General features: G+C 39.3%; 1 protein-coding gene across 1 annotated transcript in view; it reads right to left on the bottom strand.

Annotated features, from left to right (window-relative positions):
- Positions 1-12,744, bottom strand: part of TMEM131L (transmembrane 131 like) — a 157,410-nt gene that overhangs the window by 67,474 nt on the left and 77,192 nt on the right. The window contains exons 4-7 of the mRNA XM_045996799.1: positions 9,356-9,424; positions 3,988-4,111; positions 2,840-2,956; positions 1,855-1,965 (exon numbers count right to left, since the gene is read on the bottom strand). Coding sequence (XP_045852755.1) covers positions 1,855-1,965; positions 2,840-2,956; positions 3,988-4,111; positions 9,356-9,424 — 421 coding nt within the window. The remainder of the gene's footprint in view (positions 1-1,854; positions 1,966-2,839; positions 2,957-3,987; positions 4,112-9,355; positions 9,425-12,744) is intronic.

The raw sequence follows: 12,744 nt of genomic DNA, 5'->3' as shown, positions 1-12,744 counted from the left end.
GGTCTGCCGGGTACAGCACCTAACATGAAAGCTCTCTTCATAACAAAGTCTCCAGCAGATCTCGTGGAGAGGCCACCAGGGTCACTGCCTCTCTCCCTTACTTACCCCCTTGTCTTCTTTCAATTAACCCCTATTAACTAAGATATCTGAACACCTGTCTCTGTTTCAATACTTTTATTACCACTAATACGGAATCTGGCATTCAAAGCTTCCAGTCTCAGTAACCAGAGAAACGTGGCCATTCGCAGTGGGCCCCCTTTGCTGAAGGAGGGCCCTGAGATAAGGCTAAAAATGTTCAGCAGGAAAAACCTACGCTATCAGCATATGCAAGTAACATTTACTCCAGCCTTTCAACCCCTACAAAAATGCAAGTCACATCATGCTATTCTTATGCTTGAAACCTTTCAATAGATCCCCAATGGTTTGAGGATTTAAACCAAATCCAAATTTGCAAACCTTAAATAATTGTCCTTAAAATCCTAGGAAGGCGTGTTATTCAATTTTATAAAAATAAAAATAATACTAAAAATCCCCAATAATTATCTAAAATGATGACAAATCTCCCAGACATTCCATTACAGGTAAATCAGTTTTGCTTGTCTTCCCATTGGGAGGGAAGCTACAAGAAGATGGAAATGCTAAAACAGTGCATGCCCATAGTAGAGGCTCAAGAAGACTATTGAATGAAGGAAAGCCCCAGGTACGTACTACTGTGACCTACACAAAGTTCTAAGCAATGTTCTTTATTCACTAATCAGAAAAAAAAGGGTAGGTAAGGTGGAAAAGTTCATCCTACATTGGTTCAAGAGTTTTCTCCATTTACAAAGTTATCTGTAGTCACCAGGAAATAAGTCTAGAGGGAAAACTGGTCAAACTCTATACCCTATTAATGAAACGCATATTGAAAGAACATTAAATTATCATTACACTTGACCCCTGAACAACAGAAGTTGAACTATATAGGTCCACTTACATGCAAATTCTTTTTTGATAGAGTACAGTACTGTAAATGGATTTTCTCTTATGATTTTAATAACATTTTCTCTAGCTTACTTTTTTGTAAGAATACAGTATATAACATCTACAACACAGAAAACATGTTAGTCAACTATGTTATCTATAGGGCTTCTGGTCAACAGTAGGCTATTAGTAGTTAAGTTTCTAGGGAGTCAAAAGTTATACTCAGATTTTGAACTGCATAGGAGATGGGCCCCCAGAACCTCTGCACTGTTCAAGGGTCGACTGGATACACACTCTAAAACATCGACAGTGTTTCTTTCCACTAAGATCCACTCAGTAAAGACTGGAAGCAGGGAGAGGGGAAGACAGTAAGACATTCCTGAAAAAATACCATTACTGGTGACCACAGAGGTTCTGTCTTCCTGAAAAGCAACCTGGCAAGATTTAACAAGCTCTATAAAATGGTTCATACACTTTAACTACGGAATCTCTCCTTACAAAACATACCCCAAGGAAACAGGTAAGCCAAAAAGGAAATAAAGAAACTCATAAAACTTGTACATGGCCTAATGGTAATAATAAAGAAAAACTGGAAACATTTCAAATGATCAAAAACAAGATTAAGCTAACTATGGCAAAGCAACACTATAGATTATACAGCCTTTCACAAGAAGTACATGGATTCCACTGACACTTCACATATGTATATTATTTCTATACATATCAGGATTTTTTTTTCAAAAAAGCAAAAAATAGTAAAATCCCAATTCTGCAACCTGGTGGGTTTAACATCTCTAACAATCCTATATAAAAAGGGCAGCAAAGGATACCTTGATTTAGAGGACTACGAAGTTTAGTGCGTACCGGAATTCAAAATAAATCTATTAAAATTACCTGTGTCTGTGAAAGTCGAATGCTCTGAACCTGTGGAAGCAGAAAGTAAGCGTTGGGTAGCTGCTTTGAAGACCCTTCTGTAGAGACTCTTCGAGTGCCAATTCCAGATACCTTCAGAAAAAAAAAAAAAAAAAGTTAATTATTCCCCTATTCATTTTGAAACATATTTGCCATAATGTTAAAATACCTTTTGAAAGGAAATCTGTATTCACCACTGTGGCCTGTAAGACTCTATTAATCCAATTATTATATGTATTTTTGTCTACAAAAGAAAGCAATAAAAGTTGCTATATTTAAGCTGAATGTTCCTCACTGTAGCAAACCTTTGCAGAAATAAATAATTTTTTTTGGTATGGGACCAAGTGTTTAATGGAAACCAGTAAGAACTAACCATAAAAATGATAGATCTTGGCTTAATGTCACATACTATTAAAGATGTCAGATACCACTTAAGATAAATATTCCTAACTACTTCGTGAACAACAACAAAAAGATTCTTCACCTTCCATCCCTGGTGCCTTGATATGAACAGCGAGCTCCCTGAGAACTGGTCCCCTCAAAACATGAAATCCATATCCCCTGATGAGAAATATTCCCAAGCCCAGGAAGGAAGGAGGCAGAAGCACTAGGGACTGCCTTTATAGCTCCTCCCTCTGGACTGTGCATGAGGTCAGGGCAGAGCTCTGAAAGTCCACTCGATCTTATAATAAAAATATAATATGGTGGACTTCTTGGTTTTGTTCCAATGCCCTTCAAAGATCCTTAGTGAGAGTTACAGCTCTGTGCTCTGGGCCCAAGACAGCCAACTGTGTATAGCATGGCAGGGAGAAGAAGCAGGAAAGCTGGCGACTTTACATCACTAACAATCTTGTATTCTAATCACATAAACCAGGCAGCAATATTTACAAAAGTCTTTTATAAAATACCCAAACCCCCCTGTTAAATCAACAACCAAATCAAGGGGCGAGAGGGGAAAGTTACTTACGTGATAGGGAAGGACTCCATAGGAGGAGGTATTAATAAATAAAGAACTTTCAATGCTTCCTTCTTCAGTAGGTAAGAAAATAATTCTGAAGGATGTTTTCCCCATTGCTGGAATTACCTAAAAGGAAGGTACCAAATTAGCCATTTGGAATGAACCTCTGTAAAAAAATGTCTTTTGGAGACTTCCTTTTTGACAATTTCCCCTAACAGATGCCTATTCTATACCCTTGATTCAGAAGTATCATGAATCCCTGAGAATCACCAAATGGATCAAAATCCATCATCGAAGAGTTGTTATCAAAGAACACACCACAGACTTACCACAAGGCAGCTGCCGAGTCCCTTCACTTCAGATTGGGAATCCTATGCCCTTGCCTTCTTCCTTTTCCTTCGTCTTCTGCACCGATGTGTTCAATGGCCTTTACCAAACACAGTTCTAACTCCACTTAAGTAAAAGGAGCCACCAATGTACAAACTTGCCAATTCCTAATCAAAGTCAGGAGCGGCGTTTATCTAGACTATCAAAAACAAAATACTGGGCTCCGTGCTGCACCATCTCCTTGGTCCCATACTTAAAAGGAAAAAAAGTGTATCGGGTAGACATCAGTAAGCTAAATAAACAAATAAAACCCACTAGTAACTGGGATCTTCACTCAAAGTTAAAGACCACTGAAATCTAAACAACCAGGAAGAACAGGGATTGGTAGCTCTCTGCTGCCTATTAACTTTATAAGGAGCCATTCACTCCTTCCCATTCCTACATTTAGAAAGGAGTCCTGTTCTAGTAGGTTTGCCAGGCAGAGATCACAACTCTAAAACTTGTGATGATTACTAAAGGGTTCAGCATTTGTCTTTATTTCAAGACCCGTAATATTAAGTTTCTTTAACCATGAAAAAGTCCTATTACATACACAACATTATACCTTGTTTAGACTCTAAACTTTTTTTTTTTCCCATGGAGATATCAAGAGCCACCAAAATTATGGACAACTGAAAAAATAAACGCTAAAGCAAACACGCAGAAGGAAAGAGTGTGGGTAGCAGGAAAAGGGGAGACAGGGAGCAGAAAGTCAAAACTGCAGGCCAAAGAAAGCAAGAAAGCCTGGCAGCCTGCCACAGCATAGTTTCCAAGAGTATATCAACACTTACCCTGCAATGAACAGGAGGCACATGAAAATGTCTAGCAGCTGTAAACACTGAATTCACCACGATCTCCCTATCCCTACTAGGGTTATAAGCATAGAGAATCTTTGCTGCAGGGTGACCCAGGAACCTAGGAGGGGAACAAGGAGAAAAAAACCAATGGACTGTGTGATCGTAAATACGGCCATCACCCACCCCTCCACCCACACAACATGTATATGCTTTTAACCCAGAAAGCTGTTGGTGTTCATTAAAGCTAAAAGCAGCAGTGATTAAATCCGGCTATTAATAAAACATTTAATTCACAAGTCAAAGCCTTTTAAAAGAATCCTTTCCTTTACGAGACACTTATGCCAACCAATGGTAACAACTCCCCGACTTTGGTGTTGGAAGAATTCGACCCGCAGAGGCCGTTAAATGCTTGCAAATACAGAGTAGGAACTAGGTACTCACCTAATGGGGCTCTAATTCAAAATGAAAACAGGTTTGGATAAGAAACTGTACTCACAGAAAAACCCAAGTTTTTTGAGAGTTTCTTCTCTGAGTGATAAGTTTAAAGAGGCTCGGGGCGGGGGGGTGCGGAGGATGGATTTCTACTCACAAAGAGACCTTATTCTGTCTCATAAAAGGAAAACTTAACTGTTGCTGAAGACCATTCTTCTGAGAACTAAACTCAACAGCACTTTCCAGTGCTTGCTCTTAATCCGTTTGAATCATGAGTCTTCCAGAAAATCCTGATGAAAGCTCTGGCTCCTCCCTCCACAGACAGACACACACAGAAGTTTCAGACATAATTTCAAAACATTCGCGTAATAAGGTAAGGATATCTGCTTTCCAGCAAACACCCTCACTGAGGATGCTCACGCTGATATTTTCCTTCCTCCTCTTTCCACCCGCTGCAAGGAGAGCAAAGGAACTGCAAAGGAATGGAGCTATCACTGGCCCACCTGGGCCCGCCTCCCTGCCATGGTCCCTGGAATCCTTCCCCTCGGATTCCTACCAGTTAAGTCACATGGTCATACACAGAGAGCCACACACATTTCACTGAAGCCCCTTCTCCAGACGTAATGCCCTCAGAGGCAGAGACCCAAATATACCACTCTCCTTAATACGGCCTAGAAATAAAACTATATTCTATATTAAAAATTCATCTACATTATACTTGTATTTCTCTGATTTTATTCTGATTTCTGTGATACTAAGAATTGCATGTTTTAGAGAAAATGAAGTACATGTTGTCTTATGGACAATGGGATTTCTAAACTACCATATCCCGCCATCAAAACCCTCATATTCCTCTTCCAGCTTTTCCTCTTCCTTTTTTTCTCTTAAGTAAGCTTCATGCCCAGGACAGAGGCTAGTGCTGGGCTTGAACTCATCGGCTTCAGATCAAGACCTGAGGCCGATATTAAGAGTCGGATGTTTAACCAACTGAGCCACTCAGGTACCCCACACTTCCTACTTTTAATCACAAGTCTCTACTGAAGATTTAATACAACCAATGTGTATTTTAAAAAATAAGTCCTTTAGGGCGCCTGGGTGGCTCAGTGGGTTAAGCCTCTGCCTTCGGCTCGGGTCATGATCTCAGGGTTCTGGGATCGAGTCCCGCGTCGGGCTCTCTGCTCAGCAGGGAGCCTGCTTCCTCCTCTCTCTCTGCCTGCCTCTCTGCCTACTTGTGATCTCTCTCTGTCAAATAAATAAATAAAAATCTTAAAAAAAAAAAATAAGTCCTTTACATCCAGTTATAAATAAAATACACACTAATGTGATTCTTGATTTTTAAACTTATTATTACTATTTTTTTTAAAAATATTTTATTTGACAGAAATCACACTAGGCAGATAGGCAGGCAGAGAGAGAGGAGGAAGCGGGCTCCCTGCAGAGCAGAGCTCCCGATGTGGGGCTCGATCCCAGGACCCTGGGATCATGACCTGAGCCGAAGGCAGAGGCTTTAACCCACTGAGCCACCCAGGCGCCCCTATTATTACTATTTTTTTAATGTTCTTACCTAATACAACTAAAATTTTTTATATTACTGTAAAGGGTCACCTCTGAGAGCTCTGCTTTGGGAGTACTGGGCTCACATTTGCCTTCTCCCTTCACTAAGTTAAGTTAAATAAATAAAGACTCCATCATTTAAGGTTTTATGTAACTAATAGACTCAATCAGCAAAGTTATTACTACTTACCCTCAAAGCTTTGTATCACTGGAATACAAGATGTTTAGTTTAAAAAAATACAGATGTTGCCCAAACAAAAACATTTTAGAAAATCAGACCCCACTTCCTCTCTCTGTCTCTGCCTGCCTCTCTGCCTACTTGTGATCTCTGTCAAATTAAAAAAAAAAATTAATTAAAAAAAAAATCAGACCCCAAACTGCAATTCTACAGAGCCCCGTGACTGCATCCACCAGAAACCTCACCAGACCTAGCACAGACTTAGTTACCACTGTGCTATTTTTATTCTATTTTTAATTCTATTTTTAAAAGTGTTATGAGGATAAGAATTTCAGTCACTAGTGACAACTGGAAGATACTCTACTAATTTAATACTACAAAAGAATGATTAAAATCTCTTATGAATGATTAGCACTTTTAATCTCCAGACCAGCGGAATATTAACCCTTATAATAAACCCTAAGAAGTGGGCAGAAAGCAGGTGAGTAACAAGATCCTGATTCTGCATCCCAGAGGGAAACGGCAGTGATGAAAAGGGATGGGATTTGCCCAAGGTCAACTCTGAAATAAACAATAGCAAAAGCTGAACAAAGGCAGTGAAGAAATCAGGAGGAGAACTCTGGCTGAAGTTTGAATCTAATGCTTATAAAATAGACCATTTGTAAAAAGTAAGGAAGAATTTGACTAATTTTAGAAGTGTTCTGGGATGCCTGGGTGGCTCAGTTGGTTAAGCATCTGCCTTCAGCTCAGGTCATGATCCCAGGACCTGACTGAGTCCCACATTGGGCTCTCTGCTCAGTGGGCAGCCGGCTTCTTCCTCTGCCCCTCACCCCACTCATGTTCCCTCTTTCTCAAATAAATAAATAAAATTAAAAAAAAAAATAAATAAGCGTTCTAATTTAGGTTACCATTTGTTCTTACCGAGATTTTTAAAAAACTTTAGCAAAAATAATTTATTCCCATAATCGTATCTTAGAGCTCACCAAAAAAAAAAAAAAAAAGAAAAAAAAAAAGAAAAGGTATATGCTGGCTTAGAAATCAGAAGACTTATTCTGTCACTTCTAGTGAAATGCCCTTGGGCAAAAAACATTACTGCTCAGCACCAAATTCATGAGCATCTGTAGTTCATGCTCAAGTACAATTTGAAAATGACACACACACAACTCTCTGCCTCTCTCTCTCTCTCTCAGATAATGCCTGCCCCCACTATTCCACTATCCTTCTAGGATTGATAGACGACTCAGCGGACAAGAGATACAACTGTACTTTGAGAAATATAAAGTACTACACAAATAAAACTGAATCATCCAAAGGTGAGACAAGGCTAAAATGTGATAACCTTTGTAAATAAAACATTTAAAACATTTGCTTTTCAACCTGCTTCCAGTTATCAGGGCCAGAAATGGATGCATATAGCCAGTTAACATTTGTAGCCAAGACATCCATCCATCCATGTGCACTGTTCTCAGGACTTTTATCTTACTGAAGAGGAAATATATGATAGTCAGCATCCCATCAACTGGAGTTGTTACCCTCATCTAACTGTACTTACTACTATTCATTTTACTATGTCTACCAGACTGTAATATTTTTTCTTTTTTCTCTTCTATATCTTTATTTAAATTTGTTAGTTAACATACAATGTAATGGACAATATTGTATAATATGTATTTGTAAAAGTAGGTCCTGCATTAAAATTCCCGCTTACAATAAAGACTTTTCACGTAAGTAAAGCAATCTCTCAGAATCTCAAACCAGTGAAGTTGTATCATAAATTCAGCTTTGAACATTTCTTTACTGAACAGTAAAAGTGTGCAAATTCAAACACAAAGAGGCAGACACCCAGAATATTGTAAAGACAGCCAGCACCCTTCCCACTTTCCTCTCTTCTTCCTTTCACAGAATCACCATTAAAAGCTCAACAAGGTACTTTTACGTTTAACATTCCTTCTCCTTTACTGCAGCTCTAACCTTTTGCTGACCAGAAGCAAAGGGCAAGAAGGCAATCCAGATGGGTCAAGGAGAGCACCCAGATGCTCTCCCAGCACCATGCCTACTTCATTCACCCAACTCTTCTTGTAACGCAAAACAGCTCTTCATGAAATTAATGTTCCAGGCTACTGAAGCAAGCGGGGCTCTAACACCTGAAACACTTTTACTTCCATACTTGAAACTCTACGAACGTGACGCAGTATCTCCTCAGAGCCAAGACATTCTATATCCAGGGTGTTTAACACCCGAGGTTTCCAACTTCAACCACGGTAAGCATTGCAGCCTACAAGAGTCCTTAAGTTTTCCCTTCTGCTCAGCATCGCCCTTCTCCTAACTTCTCCAAGTTCCCACATTCGTCCCTCAACCAACACTCAAGTCATGTTCCCTTCGTCTTCACGGTTCTGAACATGAGGGCTTCATCGTACTTAAGATGAGTACGTAACTGCAGCTCATATGCTGTCTTCCCCACTTTGCTCCAAAGTCTGAAATGGAGCAACTAATGTCTGCACTGTGCATAACAAAGCATAACAAGCAGTAAAAACAAGCAAATGGATCTAAGGCAAAGAATTTCAAAACCATCAATATTTAGGGTTTTTCACTATAAAATAACTTGATTTGTTATAGAAAAACAATACTGACTTATTAAATTCCACTCACTTAATATTGACTTCTTATTAAATTTCAATCACTTCTTATTAAATTCCAATCACATTATAAGGAGTATTTATTAAAAACTGAAGAAATCGGGGTGTCTGGGTGCCTCAGTGGGTTAAAGCCTCTGCCTTCTGCTCAGGTCATGATCTCAGGGTCCTGGGATGGAGCCCCGAGTCAGGCTCTCTGCTCAGCAGCAGGGAGCCTGCTTCCCTTCCTCTCTCTCTGCCTGCCTCTTTGCCTACTTGTGATCTCTGTCTGTCAAATGAATAAATAAAATCTTTAAAAAAAAAACAAAACTGAAGAAATGGCTAAAACAATCTTACATTCTCCCTTCCACAAAAATATTCCTCTGAACAAGTCCCAGGATCAATATCCCTCATATTACTAATATACATAAAATGTATTTAACATTTTATATATAGACATATAAATGTGCCATATATAAATACATTTGAACTATATTAATATATTTAAGTATATATAAATGATATCCTGAAAGCAAAAAATGCAAATAAAACAAGTTGTTAAGAATTACAAAGAAAAGATACTTACTGAATTCCAAAATCTAGAACTGATGGCTGAAAATGTAAGCCCTTTCCACTGAATAGTTTGTCTGAAAAGCTAAAAAAGAAAAGACAAGACAGATTAATTTTGTTGTAGTTTTGAGATTTAAATCCTGAGTTAAGAATATATACTTAGGCCAATGGTTCTCATGAGCTATAATTTTCCTTCCTTAGAGATGAGTCTAAATTGGTTTTAAATGTAAAAACTGAGTTATGAGAAGTCTAATAGAATTCTACAGCTGCAAAAATTTAAGATACTTTTAGATGATGGTTAATATAACTTCATATTAAATGTACAGAATCTATAAGCATTCAACAAAAATGGGACTGCATATAAGTTTTAATAGGCTTTATTTCTGGATGCGTTTGAATAACATGACTATTTTCATAAACTTTAAATCAAGACAAGACATACATGTAAGGTGGGTTTGGGTGAGGGGCTGGAGAGGGAAAGAGATTTGGTCTCTAAATTAGTAGACTATTTGTAACAGGGAAAGGATGGGGGAGTGTAGCCAGGGTTCTCCCTCAATGCTGAAACCATCACCCAATCTGTATAAGAATAATCATTATATAAAACTTCACATGGCAGAGGTTCTTCTGCAGTTCTTAATCATTATGAGGATTTTTCGTTAGAACCAAGACATAAATTAACATACCAAAAAACATATAAAGAAAACAGAAGAAAAAACATATGTATAACATAATAACACAATATACATACACATACATAAATATACTTAATGACATAAAATGCAAAGCACGTGTATATAAATGTGCGTGTGTATGTGTGATATATACACCAAGAAACTATCAGTCATTATATGACATTTTATTTTCTAAACAATAGTTATTTCTTTGAGAGAGAGAGCATGCACACATGGTGGGGGAGGGGGAGACACAGAGAGAGAATCTCAAGTGGACTCCATGCTGAGCACAGAGTCCAACTCGGGGCTCAATCTCATCACCTGGAGATAATGACCCAAACCAAAATCAAGAGTTAGACGCTTAACCAACGGAGCCACCAAGGCACCCGGTTTATATGACCTTCTAAAAGCCATGTAATCCAAAAACATTTAACCGAAGAAGCCCCAAAATGTAACAAGTGTAGCTATTTTCAAGAACTCCAGCAAACTTCCCAAAATACAATCTTTCCACCTAGCATTCCACCAAACATGGCCCCAAGACTGGGTCCAGGAGTGGACATCTGAGTTTCAGAGCCACTGGCCAATAGAAGCTTTGTGACCTTCAGCAAGCGGGTTTCCCATTTTCCCTTAAGGTGCAGACAACACAGAGACCAGAGAACCCTCCTAAGCCCTCATCTGACAGGGAGAATCCTGGCTGCAATCTTCCCTTCCTCCCTCCACTTCAATGCCCCTATCTAAATCAAGGTGACAGCTCAGTCTTCACCAGCCCAACTTCTGCCACTTCTCCACTTGTGCTGAACTTGAGCAGAGAAGAGGCATGCTGACTACTGGTCTCCCTCCAGTCGCAAAGGGCCAGGACTCCCTCCATAACTTTCGTACAAAAAGGCCACTAACTCACCTAGTTGCCTCTAGAAATGTTTCAGAGAATCCCCAGGAAGTGACAGATGTAAAGAAATGTGAACATCAGATTGAGCTGGCCAGGGCTCAGCATCCCAGAAGAAAAAGAAAACAGGCAACTTGACATGCCAAAAACTGTCAAAGAAACGTCTGGCTACTGCATAAGTATTAAGCAAAATAACTATAGTCCCTTCTGTCCTGTGCACCCAAAGTGGACTTACATTGGATTTCACACCCAGCTTCAGAATGAAGACAAGGTTTTAAGGATTTAAGCAATTCACTCAAGATCACATAGCTACTAAGAGAGCCAGAATTCCAACGCAGGTCTGTTGAGGTCAGAAACTTGAAGCTAGTATGTAGTTCAGGCTTATCCAAGTTCACAGGACCCACCCAAGGAACCACGGCAGTCTAGTGGCTGGGTGAAGGTTTGGGCTTCTCTCAGAATGCAGACAAACTTAAATTCCAGGCCCAAGGTCACCACTCTCTGGTCCTGAGCAGGTCTCACAAGTCCCAGCCTTAACGGTTCTAAAATGAAGATGGCAACTGTATCTACCATATAATTATCCTGAGGTTAAAATGAGATAATAATGCCTTTGCTTTGTGCCTGGCACATAGTTAAAGGTGCAATAAATATTAGATCATGTTACTAAGAGGAAGACTATCACCTGACAAGACAAGAAATGAGAGCAGATGGAGAAGCCAATCGAGTTTGAATCAGAGCTGACCCGGGGATTTAAAAGTCCCAAACGGGTAACAGTAATTATCTCTGAATAGAACAAATGAAACATAAACCTGGGCCATCTCATATCATAACAGAGATTTTTAAATCCCACAATCAGGAAGTTTTACAAACCCAACAGAAGTCAGCTATGTACGGTCCACCTTAAAGCAATAAACTACACATGGTCAGCATTTCCCTAACTTCAGAAAACAAAAACCCTGTTTTAATTTCATCATGGAGAAGTAAAATCATGTCACTATTTCTCTCTAAAACTCACAGAACAGATTCATTTTTTCTCTATGGTCAGTTTCAGCTCACTTGACTTTGACAATTTGGAAAGGAGATTAAGTTATGAGGAGCTTTAATATCACTGTCGTAAGTTAAAAAGTTAGTTCTCAAAGATAAAACTGCTTTAGTGTGGATACTGCTCTGGACAATACCCGCTCATGCACACACGCCCTCAAGTATTTGTTAAAGACTGAAGGGGGAAAAGACAGAGCAACTGCCAAAATAAGCCAACTGTGGACATCAACAACCATCCTCAAATATCACTGGTGGCAAAGAAATTATTCTGTGTTTAAAGATGCCAAAGTTTTCATTTCCAACTCGATGACATCTAAGTAATTTAAGCCTCAGGAGTTATAGCAGTAAAAGACAAAATTCCCTCCGTTTTCTCCCTTACTCAAAAAGTCAGCATTAACCTTTTCATATGTGTGCCCTCAATAGCGTGAATGCTTCCTTTATGCCACAGCTCACCTGCCCTCTTTCACTCTTAGGATTCCCCTCATCTGGCATAAAAGAAACACAGATATCTTATAAAAACAAATGATAAATTCATGCCACATATTTCTAATGTTCACCCCAGTCCCACAAACAAGATAATTCTAAGGAAAGGCCCTTTATGAGAAGAGAAAAATAAACGAAGAGCCATTTTGCTTCCCTAACAGGCTCATAGGGAGACGATATCCAGGTGACAGAAATCTGAGGTGAGGGGACTCTTGTTTATACAAACCCTGCCCCTCACACTCTCTCAGCGCTTCTGAGGACACCAGCTGTCCCCAGTGTTGACTCCTCCCCCTCAGCGGTAGGACATGTGGACAAGGAATTCTACACATG

This window comes from Meles meles, chromosome 2 (assembly GCF_922984935.1).
Source record: "Meles meles chromosome 2, mMelMel3.1 paternal haplotype, whole genome shotgun sequence".
NCBI classification, from domain to species: domain Eukaryota; kingdom Metazoa; phylum Chordata; class Mammalia; order Carnivora; family Mustelidae; genus Meles; species Meles meles.
Note: the sequence above shows the minus strand (reverse complement) of the source record. Positions and strands in the feature narration are given on the sequence as shown.